Here is a 15199-nt window from a genome sequence, read left to right as displayed (position 1 = left end):
TATTAAAGCTTTGGGAATTTCTGTTCTTTAAAAAATAATGTTCTTGGAGACAGAATATGAATATGAATCTTCAGATTTATTTTTACAAGTATGTAAGGAAAAAATGGAAATAAATATCAAGATTGAAAATTTTCAGATAAAAATACTACAATATTGTACTGCAATATTTTAGCTTATCTTACATTGTAGAAATAAAGAAGGTTGACAAGACTTTTTGTTAACAAAAAAAGGGTTTTTTAAAGGACAAAAGCCTTTAGCAGTAGACTGCTATTGGCAAGACAGAACTAAAAGTATAGTGTCTGAGAATTGACAGAACCTTTCATATGGAAAGCTAGGGTGGATGCAAACCTTATAAAAAATCTGAGGACTGTTGGGAATATTGAATGGTTTCCCAAGATGATTTTTTTTCTTTCTGAACTATTTTTAAGGTTTTCTCTTCATGTATTCCAGGTATCGGAACTGTGTATATACCTACAGGATTCTACCAAATAAAGAAAATAAACTAGTGATCCAGGTAAGCCCAAGTTGAATGCTAAATATGGAAGTCTCTTTTCCTGTGTCTGCTCTCTTATATGAAGTCAGCAAAGAAACTTAACTTTCTTTCCGCAAAATAAAGGCTTGTATACAACACAGTCACCTGTTCCACATCACTTACAAGTACTGGTTCTGATACTGAAAGTCTGCTTAGAGGAACACAAGGATCAGTTTCTGTCTTCTTCCAAGCTAATCAGACTCTGCCTCCTTTTCTGACCTCTTGTTTGGATGACTGAAAGTATCAAGCACGGGGTGGGCATGGCCAGGGTGGGCATAGGCAGCTCGACGTCACTCCTGTTGGAGGCACCTGTTATGGCCCGAGTGCTCTGCCAGCAAAAACAGGTTCCTGAGCTCTGTTTTTGGCTTCCAGGGCCTCCTGCAACCCTCTGCCGGTGAAAACAGAGCTCGGGAGCCTGTTTTTGCTGGCAGAGTGCTTGGGCCACCAGAGGCAGGCTGCATGCCGTTTTCACTGGCAGAGGGTTGCAGGAGGCCCTGGAAGCCGAAAACGGAGCTCGGGAGCCCATCTTCACTGGCAGAAGCAATGCAGGACGGTGCTTCGCTGTTTACACGGTGACCCCGTGAGCCAGATCTAAGTAGCCTGCGGGCAGGATTTGGCCCCCAGGACTTGAGTTTCACACCCCTGTATTAGTGTGATGCTACTTTTATCACCCTTTTCCATCCCTTAGATGCTGCTGTTTGGCAATGATTTAATGAACAATTTTATTAATTAAAATCTTCCAGTATTTTTATAACTAGAGTAAGTGAAGCGGGCTTCTAAAACTTATATGTCATTAACGGTCCTTGGATGTCATTCACAGCTGTCACTGTTGCCATCAATCTGCAGCAATATTGTTTTCTAATATAACATCTGGCTTATTTGTACATCTTATAGCACTCTTGCCATCCTGTTCTTGCTATTCTTCTTATTTTTTGTTTTTTTGGGGGGTTCCCCCCCAAACTGTATATCTGTAAAACAATTAAACCAGTTACATGTTACTCTCAATCCAGTGATATCCCCACTAATAAGCAACATATAAAATAGCAACATTTGCTTTGCACTCTTTTCTTCGTGTTTTCTTTTGGTCTCAGGCAATGGGAAGACATGGAACAAAAAATGTTATTTTTTTTTCCTTGCCTGTTTTTCAGTTTACACATAAACAGGTGAGCAACTCTGAATAACACATAATAGTTTGAAACATTTATTTCTGCAAAGCTGCAGAGTTGCTAGCTACCAGATTGTAAGCAGTGTCAGCAGTAGAAATGCTCATTCCTTATACTGCTGCAGCATTGTACTGTGGCTTGGCACAAATACCTCCTGTAAGTCCTAAATGCAAATGATAGCACACAAGGGACTTTTCATACCCATCCTGCTTATTTCACAGGAACACACTGTGCATTGAGATGTGATGCTGTATATGATTATAAGGTTACTGCATGGTATTCATCTTTATATGCCCACCAAGCAGAAGTGCTTTGGAAAAACTACCCAAAATAACAAAACAGTGTTTTGATAATACTAAATAGTCTTACAGAGATGGACTTGTGAGGTCAATAGTTCTAAATATTATTTGAAGCTGATCTGTCAGTGTATATTTTGTTACCACAGTGACATATGATCTTTGCACTAAAGTCTGCTTTATTTGGGAAATTAACCTCAAATCCTTTACAAATAGTCTTCAACTGACAAACAAAACTTTTGTAAAAACGTCCATTGCTAAGCGGGGCAGTTGTTAAGTTGTACCTCATTTTACAACCTTTTTTCTCACAGCTGTTAAATGAATTGCTGCAGCTGTTAAGCAACTTGTGGTCGTTAGGTGAATCTGGCTTCCCTCATTGACTTGCTTGTTGAAAGCAGCTGGGAAGGCTACAAATGGTGATCATACTGCAGGTCCCAAATTTTGATTATGTTGCAACAGTCGCTATGTGTGAAAAATGGGAAGAAGTCCCTTTTTTCAGTGCTGTTGTAACTTCAAATGGTCACTAAATAAATTGTTGTAAATCAAGGATTTACCTGTATCTGGGGCCAAAATGTTGGGTTTCCAAAAATCTTGTTTTCTTGCTTTGGTGCTCTCAGCAGGATTGACTGACTTACTAGAGTAGGGCAGTGGAAGTCATTCTGTTTGGATTCTGATTCCAAGATGGAATTCCCTTCTCTTCTGGAAAGGCTTCCAGATGGTCAGATTTCTTGCTGAATTATTCTTCTGAGAAGAAGCATTATTCTAAGGCTGCGTGAAAAATCTGTACCTGAATTTCAATTCCCAGCTTTCTCAGTAAATATAGCCAACGATAAAGAGTTCTAAATCCACAATTTATGGAGTAAGAAATTCTCAGGCTGTTGGGGAGGGGGTCTTTTATGTGAACCTTAGAGCATTTTTGTAGTTAAGAGTGTTAAATTTATATGTGTGTATCTGTTCCTACTTCAAATTAGTTTGCCTGTTTAAAAATTATGCACAATTATTTTTAACTTCTTTAAGGGTTCAGTAGCGCTATAATACTTTTTGTGTGATGTTCAAGGCTGTTTTTTTAGCTTTTATAACAGAGCCCTTTCCTTGCATCCTGATATCTAGAGGAAGAAAGCATAATTTGCAATCCAAAACTACATAAGATGAATAGCCTAACACAGGCTGAATGTCTCTCCTGCTCATATCCTGAAACAATTCTTTTATTTAGCATTAGCCCTTCATTCATTGTTGCTATGTCATATTTTGGTAAAGAGGTCTTTTCATTTTGTTCTTCATCACTAATTGATCTCAGGACATTAGGATTGTGTGCAAGGAGGCAAAACCATGGGCTCGTTTGGAGCATCTGGTTATTCTTCATTTTGCTTTGCCTCTGAGACCAGGACTGCGTGTAATAGGAAAGTGATGCATAGTGAGAAAAGCAGCCCAATAACCAGGATCTTTGTTGACCTGATGAAGCTCCAAGTGAGTGGTGTAATTATGCTTTCTTATCACACAGAAAGTAGTTGGCTTACTGTTTCCAGTAAATATTACTTAGTACTATTACTTTCAGTGAACCTTATAAAAAGGTTAATGATGTGACATGATGGATTTCCCATTAATATGGGAGGGGGGATGTTGCATAATAAGTTAGCCTATTAAACATTTTGATAAGTTCTAGGGTAAGAAATAGGACCTGTAAATTTGTGGGAATAAGCAAAGTGGTAGTATTTTAGTTATATAAGATTTAAATAATGTGAAATTGAAAATATACAAAATACATTAAAAGAACTACAAAGTATCTATAAAATTTATCCCGCACAAACAAAAATTGACCAACAGCAACTATCTGACTTTTTTCCCTAGCCTTTTGTAGAAATAATGAGTTCCTCTAGTGTGATGAGTGATAACTTGAACTATATTCTGCATTTCCTGCAACTGGCCTTGCTGCTGATGTCATCAACAGATTTGAGCTGTGCAGAGGATACAGAGTGTGTCAGATCTCCTGTGAGCTATTGTAGAGAATATAGGCTACGTAGGAAGAATGTCACTCTCTGCGTTTAACTTTCTATTAAAGTAGCCCGGCTACTTGTTTATTGTTAACAACAGCAGTCAAGAATATTGGTGCAGATACAGATTTAATCCTATTTGAATTAAACTTTTATAGTCCTATGCTAATTATGGCTAATTCAGAATCCAGCCCAGAATGTGTGCTATCCCTACATTTGCCCATAGGAGTGCATACCAGGGCACAACTTAGGAGCGGTCACATGAATAATAATTTATTATCCAGTGGTGGGTTTCAAAATTTTTTATTACTGGTTCTGTGGGTGTGGCTTGGTGGCGTGGCATGGCATGGCTTGGTGGGCATGGCTTGGTGGGCGTGGCATGGGAAGGATATTGTAAAATCTCCATTCCCACCCCATTCCAGGGGAAGGTTACTGCAAAATCCCCATTTCCTCCCAATCAGCTGGGATCAGGAGGCAGAGAATAGATAGGCCAGAATTTTTTCTACTGGCTCTCCAAACTGCTCAAAATTTCCGCTACTAGTTCTCTAGAACTGGTCAGAACCTGCTGAAACCTACCTCCAGTATTATCTTTTTGTTTTTGGAATTCAGAACTAATGGTTTATTTTTTTACATTTTGTCAGGCTTTGAAAATCTTAATCTAATAGAATGCATACAATATTAAATTCAACTTTTTTGAATGTGCTGAAAGAGTAAAGAAGACATTGCAGCAGCTTAAGAAAATTACTGTCAGATTCAATCACTTCAATTACAAGTGATTATTGCCACAGCAGGAATGTAGAGAATGTAATGGTACCTTGATGAACGTATCTTTTCTTTTATGTACACTGAGAGCATATGCACCAAGAAAAATTCCTTGTGTGTCCAATCACACTTGGCCAATAAAATTCTATTCTATTCTATTCTATTCTTTGCAATGGTTATTAACAAGTAAGTGGAAGTGGAATGCTAAAGTTTTGATTCTTAGGGAAGCTTTTGAGAGATGAAGTAGAGGGACTAGAAATGCTGTAAACGTTTCATCTCTTCAGTGATTGATAACTGTCTATGGATTCACAATAAGATATGGCTTGTAACCATGAACTTCAGTCTTACTGGTGCCTGCAGTAAAATATTCACAGTGTTTTATAATTCCCTATATTCGTCTATGTTTTCTGGGCCAATTAAAAGTTTAGGTCCTAAACATCTGGAGAGCACAGGGTTGCCTAGTCCTGTATTGGGTAAAACAAACTTTTGTTAGTGTTAAAAACCCAAGCAGTCATAAATTAGCAAGAGTATTTTGGATTTTTATATCGGTGTATAATCTAGATCTCAGATAACTGAAGGATCACCTCTTTCAGTGGTGAAATCCAAATATTTTTACTACCGGTTCTGTGTGGGTGATTTGGTAAGCGTGCCTTGGTGGGCATGGCAGGGGAAGGATATTGCAAAATCTCCATTCCCACCCCACTCTTGGGCCAGCCAGAGGTAGTATTTGCCGGTTCTCTGAACTACTCAAAATTTCCGCTACCGGTTCTCCAGAACCTGTCAGAACCTGCTTGATTTCATCCCTGGCCTCTTTCCACATATTCTTGTCTCTTAGTTAAGAATTCCCGTGGACCTTTTCTCTATTATAGATTAAACGGGGAGATCCTAGAAAAGAATCTTTATGTTTAGGTAATACTATGAGCATACTCCCTGCCTCTTTCCTCCCACAAGATCTTTTAGGATCTTATTTTAAATATTTAAAATGCCAGCTAATCTAGTCTGATATTAAACAATATATTTATTATCAAGTTAATCAGACAATTGATTTAATTACATTTATGATATCTTAATTTAGACTTCTAAATGTTGGTTCTAATTGTTTCATTTATTTATATCTAACTTTTGCTATTGCTTTAATTGTATTTTATTGTTTATATTTTAAATCATTTGGAGGCCATCTAATTAAAGGGGATAGAGAATTTAAAGTTTAACTATTAAATAGAATTTTAAAAATGCTATTCTTGTTCATGCAGATTAACTTTCTCCAATTCTATAAATGACATGTGTAATTTATACCATACATAGTGTTATTATTTGCTTGAATAGTTGACTGAGAATTATGGTAGTTGTAGTTCCACATATTTGGAAATTACGTTGGAAATGTCTGATGCAGAATAAAGCTGTCCAATATAACATGGCTTCCTTCATTTGTTTTATGCTCTGGCTAATACATATCAGTGTGCAGAAAATATTTAACACAATAGTCTTTCCAGTTACAGAATTGAATATAAGAAATACAAAGAAGGATAGAACTAATCTTTTGTCAATAGTTGTTGGAAAGAGAAAATACTATGTGATGTTTAATTATATTCTGCTTTTAACACATTTTAGGTGATTATCACTGACACATACAGGACAGACTTAATTTTTCCTGGTAACCCTGGGAAACTAGAAGATTTTCAGAGACAAGTGGATGTTATTTAAAATCTTGTCATACTAACTAAGCATTTGTTTTAAAAGCAAATATCTGCTCTTTGTAGTTGCTGAAGTAATTTTAATAAGAACAATGCAGTGTTACCCGAAGCCATAGCTACATATAGTTATCTCAAGTTGTCTCCCTTGGATGTCTCAAGTGCTTTGTGGATATTAGAGAATAGATATCACACTAGGAAGCAATTTAAAATTCTTTTTAAAAGGTTTAAGAGATTCTACATTGTTTGTAATGCTAAGTTGATGGACAATTTAAAAATACAAATGATTATAACAGGGGATGAATTTTATAAACTATCATGAAAATGATTATAATAATTGGAAAAACACAAGGATACCAACACTGATGGATAACAGTTGTTATCAAACAAACAAAACATGTCAAACAAAAGCTACTAAGGGGTGGCTTTCGATTAGCATCTTCAAGACTAAACAGGGGAAGAAAATTTTGTGAGTCCCATGCCTCACTTCATTTGATACAGAATCTGTTTGATATTCCAGAACTTTAAATGTTGTTGTTGTTAGTCATGAAGTCAATCTGACCCACTGCAATCCCATGGACAATGTTCCTCCAGACCTTCCTGTCCTCTACCATCCCCTGTAGTCTATTTAAGCTGACACTGACTGCTTCGGTGACTCCATCCAGCCACCTCATTCTCTGCCGTCCCTTTCTTCTTTTGCCTTCAATCATTACCAACTTTAGGCTCTTCTCCAGTGAGTCCTTCCTTCTCATTAAGTTGCCAAAGAGTTTCATCTTCAGGATCTGGCCTTCTAAAGAGCAGTCAGGGTTGATTTCCTCTACCACTGACCAGTTTGATCACCTTGTAGTCCAAGGGACTTACAGGAGTCTTCTCCAGCCATAGTTCAAAGGACTCAATTCTTTGGCACTCAGCCTTCCAACTTTCACAGCCATACATTGCAACTGGGAAAACCATAGCCTTGACTATACACACTTTTGTTGGCAGGGTGATGTCTCTGCTTTTTAGTATGCTGTCTAGATTTGCCATAGCTTTCTCCCCAGGAGCAAGCATCTTTTAATTTCTTGGCTGTAGTCCAGTGGTGGGTTGCTACTGGTTTGCCCTGGATTGTGTGACAGCAGTGGGAGGCTCTGCCCACCCTACCAGATATCTCTGCGCATCTTCTGCAACGCGCAGAAGAGTTGCAAGCATGCTCGAGCGTGCAAGTGCCCACAAATGAACAAGTAGCAACAGGATTTGAAACCCACTACTGCTGTAGTCCCCACCTGTGGTGATCTTGGAGCCCAGAAAAATAAAATCTGTCACTACCTACATTTCTATCCCAACTATTTGCCAGGAAAGAAAGGACCAGATGCTGTGATCTTAGTTTTCTTAATGTTGACTTTCAAGCCAACTTTTGCACTCTCCTCCTTTACCCGCATCAAGAGGCTCTTTAGTTCCTCTTCACTTTCTGCCATTAGAGTGGTATCATCTGCATATCTGAGGTCATTGATATTTCTCCAGGAAATCTTAATTCCAACTTGTGATTCATCTAGCCCCATCTTTCTCATGATGTGCTCTGCATATAAGTTAAATAGGCAGGGTGACAGCATACAGCCTTGCTGAACTCCTTTCCCAATTTTGAACCAATCAGTGATTCCGTGTCCAGTTCTCACTGTTGCTTCTTGACCCACATATAGGTTTCTCAAAAGACAAATAAGATGGTCTGGTGCTCCTATCTCTTTAAGAACTTGCCACAATTTATTGTGATCCACACAATCAAAGGCTTTAGCATAGTCAATGAAGCAGAAGTAGATGTTTTTCTGGAATCCCTAGCTTTCTCCATGATCCAACGTATGTTGGCAATTTGATCTCTAGTTCCTCTGTCTCTTCGAAATCCTGCCTGTACGTCTGGTAGTTCTTAGTCCACATACTGCTGGAACCTAGCTTGTAGGATTTTGAGCATAACTTTGCTAGCATGTGAAATGAGTGCAATGGTGTGATAGTTTGAACATTCTTGGCGTTGCTGTCTTTGGAATTGGAATGTAAAATGACCTTTTCCAATCCTGTGGCCACTATTGAGTTTTCCAAATTTTCTGGCAAATTGAATGTAGCACTTTTACTGCATTATCTTTCAAGATTTTGAATAGCTCAGCTGGAATATTGTCACCTCCACTAGCTTTGCTGTTGCTCAGACTTCCTCAGGCCCTTTGACTTTACATTCCAGAATGTCTGGCTCGAGGTCAGTGGCTACCCCATTGTGGTTATCAGGGATGTTAAGCTCATTCTTGTATAGTTCTGTGTAATTTTGCCACCTCTTCTTAATCCCTTCTGCCTCTGTTAAGTCCCTGCCATTTTGGTCCTTTATTATGCCCATCTTTGCTTGAAATGATTCCTTCATATCTCCAATCTACTTGAAGAGATCTCTGGTCCTCCCTATTCTATTGTTTTATTCTATTTCTTTGCATTGTTCATTTAAGAATGCATTCTTATCTCTTCTAGCTATTCTCTGGAATTCTGCATTCAACTGGATGTATCTTTCTCTTTCTCTCTTGCCTTTCCTCAGCTATTTCCAAAGCTTCCTCAGACAACCATTTTGCTTTCTTGCCTTTCTTTTTCTTTGGGATGGTTTTAGTTGCTACCTCTTGTACAATGTTGTGAACCTCCATCCATAGTTCTTCAGGCACTATGTCTAGCAGATCTAATTCCTTAAATCTATTTGTCATCTCTATTGTATACTCATCAGGGATATGATTTAGTTCATACCTGAGTGGCCTAGTGCTTTTCCCTACTTTCTTCAATTTAAGTCTAAATTTTGCAACGAGAGGCTCATTATCTGAGCCACAGTCAGCTCCTGGTCTTGTTTTTACTGACTGTATAGAACTTCTCCATCTTTGGCTACAGAGCACATAGTCAATCTGATTTCTGTGTTAACTGTCTGGTGATGTCCATGTATAGAGTCGTTTCTTGGGTTGTTGGAAAAGAGTGTTTGCTATGACCATTGTATTCTCTTGACAAAATTCTACCAGCCTGTGCCCTGCTTCATTTTGTACTCCAAGGCCAAACTTGTCTGTTATTCCGGTTATCTTTTGGCTTTCTGCTTTAGCATTCCAATCCCCCATGATGATAAGGACATCATTTTTTGTGTTAATTCTATAAAATGTTGTAAGGCTTCATAGAACCAATGAACCTCATCCTCTTCAGCACCAGTGGTTGGGGCATAGACTTGGACTTCTGTGATGTTGAATGGTTTGCCTTGGATTTGAACTGAGCTCATTCTGTCATTTTGAGGATTGCATCTCAGTACTGCTTTTCCTACTCTTTTATTGACTATGAAGGCTACTCTATTTCTTCTGGGGGATTCTTGCCTGCAGTTGTATACCTAATGGTCTTGTCAGCTCTTGTTTGACCATGTCCAGCTTGCCTTGATTCATGGTTCTTACATTCCAGGTTCTTATGGAGTATAGAACTTTACAGCATCAGACTTTCCTTTCACCACCAGATAAATCCACAGCTGAGTGTCCTTTCGGCTTTGACCCAGTTGTTTCATTCTTTCTGGCACTACTAACACTAGCCCTCTGCTCCCCCCCCAGTAGCATATTGGACACCTTCTGACCTGAGGGGCTCATCTTCCAGCGTCATATCTTTTTTTCTTTTTGTTACTGTCCATGGGGTTTTCATGGCAAAGATACTGAAATGGGTTGCCATTTCCTTCTCCAGTGGATCACATTTTGTCAGAGCTTTCTGCTATGACCTATTCATCTTGGGTGGCCCTGCACCGCATAGCTCATGGCTTCATTGAGCTATGCAAGCCCCTTAACCATGACAAGGCAGTGATCCATGAAGGGGGTAATTACAATACTGTAGTATTTACACTGGTAGATAATATTCCCTTCGACATCATTGCCTATCATCGTGAATTTCATCCATTTAATTATTATTTTTTTCAACCTGTTTCAAATTTCCAGTTATACTTCTGTAGGATAAATTCATGGAAGTAGAAACCGAATGTAAGTTTACCTGCCTGGACAACATACAGCCTGAAGTATGCTGAGGAATATTTCCATTTTCAAATCCTAATCCATTCTTTTTCCCCACCATCCTTTCATAAGTTTTTTATTTCTGCAGTTAGTTAAAAGCAAAAGATAAAATATCTTTAAAATTTCAATAGTACAATGTTTTATGTTGACTTCCTTTATATAATGTGAATAGCAAATTTTTAAATATATGTTTTTCAGGAACAGCTAATCTTGAGACAAGTTATGAACAATTTGCTGTCAGACATTCCAGCCTACATCACACTCCTTGTCATCCCCATTCTGCTTTCTTTTTCTCTGCATAGATTTTTAAAAATAGTCTAATTTATGGTTGGCTTGTATTTTGAGAAGAAGCTCTTTTCCCCAGCTGCAAGTCTTTCTAAGGTTATAGGATTACAACAGTATGTTTATAGAAGAGTTTACCATAATGTTGATGTAAGCCTTTTAGCTGAAGAAAAGTTTTAAAGTACCTGTCAAGAACCCTGCTTTATTTCTGAGGTCTAAATGCTTGTATGGAATGAATCACATTTTTAAGATGTTAAAATACTTCCATTCATGTAATCAACAGTCAAGCTTCAGGTGGAGACTTTACCTTCCCACTATTCTCTGTTGGCAAATAGTGAAACTGCTGATGGGATAGTAGTTTTCCATCCCCAGTATGTGAAAAGAAAGTTTCACCACTGTCACGAACCAAACATTCTGTCATTAATGGCCATCCAAATAATTTGTGTTGAAGTTGCTATCCCCAGATCCTAAGACTCATCATTCCCTCCAGATTCCATGAAGCAAACTTCAAACTTTGCCATTCCTATGCCAGGTATAGTGGATTTGTTCCCATTTTAATCTGTGATAATTGGAATATATATATAACAAATGATAACAAGTAAGAAAAAGCTTACTTTTGCAACCTTGATTAATTTGAGGTGGTTTGTTTGTTATGGTTACTTTGTAATGGTATTTTCTTATTTCCAAAGGAGTACTTTACTCTGCAAAACAAAGATTTGGGTAAGCATGTAATAGATTGAGTGGTCCATCCATAGCGGCTTTGTCCAATGATGGCATTTGTAGTTCAACACATCTGAAAGGCACTATGTCAGGGAAGGTTGACATTAAAAGTTCCTAATTTTTTTTAAAAAAAAGATTGTCTTGATGGCTAACAAAGCACCATAAATTAATCTGTAGATCAAAACATGATCAGGTTACTAATTCATCTCCAGTTCTTCACAGGAGGCCAATCTAAATGTAACTGATGTGTACTGATAATATAATGTTCTGCACATTTTAGAACTTACAACAGTGGCATTTGCCTTGTTCTCCAATATGACAAATAAAGTGGTGAGTCTGAGTGTGAACTATACAAACCCTAAATTTATGAAATGTTTGTATGGAGAAGTATTGCTACCTGATCCTTCTATTGATCTCAAGTGGTTCAGTCAAAGCATTGGTTTATGAAAACAGCCTTTGCAATTTAGGGATAATTCTTCTAATATGTTTTATATTTAACAAATATATTGCTTAGATTGCTACTGTATTGCTATTGTATTTATCAATATATTATTCTGCAAGTTGCTTAGAGTTTTTAAAGTCATATTAGGATGATTCTTCTTCATAATTCTAATATTGGTTTCAATATTGATTCCAAACCCTCTTTCTGAAGCAATTGCTATAGCCAAATTTTTATAGTGTTCTTTATTCAGAAGGAAATGTAAAAGTTTATGTTTTTAAACATAAGACTAGAAGTAATTTACAATAGATTGACAATGGTCTTCATAATTTCTGTAAATCTGAAACGCTAACAAAGAACAAAACTCCCTGTCCAACTCCCTGAGCTCTTGGCAAGTTCTGTAATAATAAAAACCTACTCTAATCAGTGTAAAGGGGGGGGGGAAGCTTTATGTTTTATATTCAATATAAACATGCTAAATGAGAGGAAGAAGCTAATTAAATTAAATCCATCCACCACCAGATGGATTCGTAACTGGCTGACCAACCGCACTCAACGTGTAGTCCTCAACGGAACTACATCCACATGGAGGGAAGTATGCAGTGTAGTACCCCAAGCCTCTGTTTTATGTCCAGTACTCTTCAACATCTTCATCAATGACTTGGACGAGGGGATAGATGGGGAACTCATCAAATTTTCAGATGACACCAAGCTGGCAGGAATAGCCAACACTCCAGAAGATAGGCTCAAGATACAGAAAGATCTTGACAGACTTGAACATTGGGCGCTATCTAACAAAATGAAATTCAACAGTGAAAAAAGTAAGGTTCTACATTTAGGCCAAAAAAACAAAATGCACCAGTACCGTATATGTGGTACCTTGCTCAATAGTAGTACCTGTGAGAGGGATCTTGGAGTCCTAGTGGATAACCATTTAGATATGAGCCAGCAGTGTGCAGCAGCTGCTAAAAAAGCCAACACAGTTCTGGGCTGCATAAACAGAGGGATAGAATCAAGATCACGTGAAGTATTAGTGCCACTTTATAATGCCTTGGTAAGGCCACACTTGGAATATTGCATCCAGTTTTGGTCGCCATGATGTAAAAAAGATGTTGAGACTCTAGAAAGAGTGCAGAGAAGAGCAACAAAGATGATTAGGGGACTGGAGGCTAAAACATATGAAGAACGGTTGCAGGAACTGGGTATGTCTAGTTTAATAAAAAGAAGGACTAGGGGAGACATGATAGCTGTGTTCCAATATCTCAGGGGTTGCCATAAAGAAGAGGGAGTCGGGCTGTTCTCCAAAACATCTGAGGGTAGAACAAGAAGCAATGGGTGGAAACTGATCAAAGAAAGAAGCAACTTAGAACTAAGGAGAAATTTCCTGACAGTTAGAACAATTAATAAGTGGAACGACTTGCCTTCAGAAGTTGTGAATGCTCCAACACTGGAAATTTTTAAGAAAATGTTGGATAACCATCTGACTGAGATGGTGTAGGGTTTCCTGCCTGGGCAGGGGGTTGGACTAGAAGGCCTCCAAGGTCCCTTCCAACTCTGTTGTTATGTTATGTTATGTTAAATTTCACCCCTTTTCTTGGGGGGGGGTGTTATTGAAGCAGAGTTGCAAGTCAAGCTAGCCAAAAGTCAGAAGAGACTTAGCATAAATTATTCCCAGGGAAATTGTATACTACTGCTTGAGTTTGGCTTTAGGGAAGACTAAAATAAATTTCATGAAATTCTGCCAATGGGACTATATATCCTGGCCATTTTGTAGTGGATTAGTTCTCTAACAATTCCACAGACTAAACTAGTTTCAGAATGAGGATAAGAAAAATATTTGTTTCACCTTAGTGGTTTCAGCTTTAGTTTTCTGTCTTATGCCATGCCACTAGAAACAGAAAAAAAGTAAACATCTAAATAGCTACAGTTTGCTTCCTTTGTCCCCCCACAAAAGTAACATTATGAGCAGAAGACACAACATATCTGCTGATATCCTAGTTCTAGATTATAAATGTGAAAAAGAGAAAAATTATACTTTGAATTATATATTTTAAAGAAATGAAGAAGGAATTAATATATTTAGTTAAGTATGATATATACATGTTTTTCTTGTGCCTAGTTCCTTAACGTATAGCTGCTGCTTTTTACCTAATTCTACCAGAAGAGCCCCTAGGGACACTGCATTTTTTTCCCTTTTAACAACCCTGTAATCCCTTGCATCGGGGTGGAGCCAGGGCGACTGAATGGAGCTGAGCATTTACTGGCTGGATGTCCTTCCTGACACCTATGTAGAACTCAAAGCAGATATTTTCTCTTTGCACCCAGAGAAAAAAATAGCTGTTGCTACCTAGGACTGAACTCACAGCCTCCTGATGGGAACAATGCATTGCAGTAGCCTCATTCACTGTAGCCTTAGATAAGATAGGCTGGCTATTTTACTGGACGATAAATTATGCATCACCATAACTGATGAAAAGCACTTAAATCACTTATCTACCTACTCCACCTCCCATCAAGTCTCTCTTGTCCATGGCACTTTTATTAGTATTAGTATTTAGTATTTATTGAATTTTTATACCGCCCTTCTCCCGAAGGACTCCGGGCGGTTTACAGCCAAGATAAAAACAATGATAATGTACAGATAAAACAATAATTAAAAAACTTATTAGATGTATGGCCAAATTAAAACATTTAAAACCTTAAAAAACCCCATAAAATTTGTATCAAATATTAAAATGGTAAAACTATTTAAAATTCCTAGGCCAGTCCTGCGCAAATAAACAGATACGTCTTCAGCTCGTGGCGGAAGGTTCGAAGGTCAGGCAGTTGACGAAGTCCAGGGGGAAGTTCGTTCCAGAGGGTGGGAGCCCCCACAGAGAAGGCCCTTCCCCTGGGGGCCGCCAGCCGACATTGCTTGGCGGACAGCACCCTGAGAAGTCCCTCTCTGTGCAAGCGTATGGGTCGGTGGGAGGCATTCAGTAGCAGCAGGCGGTCCCGTACGTACCCTGGCCCTAAGCCATGGAGCGCTTTAAAGGTAGTAACCAAAACCTTATCCTCTCTCTTCATGGTTTATCCAGTAGTTTCCTTAGCAGTTGTAAAGTGATAAATGTGGATCTTTAAAGTCTTAGATCTATTTGACCTAAAGGAGCACAGAAGAACGATTAATAGATTTTTCTTTTGGAAAGCCCGATTAATTTTAAACTCACAGACTTATTCTTAAATTTAGTATTACTGTGCCAAGTCAGTAATAGAAAGAAAAGAAGAAGCTGCCCAGGGACTGATAGTGACTTTTATGGACTTCAGCTGG

General features: G+C 38.2%; 1 protein-coding gene across 1 annotated transcript in view; it reads left to right on the top strand.

Annotated features, from left to right (window-relative positions):
• Positions 1–15199, top strand: part of INPP5D (inositol polyphosphate-5-phosphatase D) — a 106590-nt gene that overhangs the window by 11038 nt on the left and 80353 nt on the right. The window contains exon 2 of the mRNA XM_058188718.1: positions 451–514. Within this exon, the coding sequence (XP_058044701.1) occupies positions 451–514 (64 nt within the window). The remainder of the gene's footprint in view (positions 1–450; positions 515–15199) is intronic.

This window comes from Ahaetulla prasina, chromosome 6 (assembly GCF_028640845.1).
Source record: "Ahaetulla prasina isolate Xishuangbanna chromosome 6, ASM2864084v1, whole genome shotgun sequence".
NCBI lineage: Eukaryota > Metazoa > Chordata > Lepidosauria > Squamata > Colubridae > Ahaetulla > Ahaetulla prasina.
The sequence above is the reverse complement of the archived record's forward strand: the minus strand, read 5'-3'. Positions and strand labels throughout refer to the sequence as shown.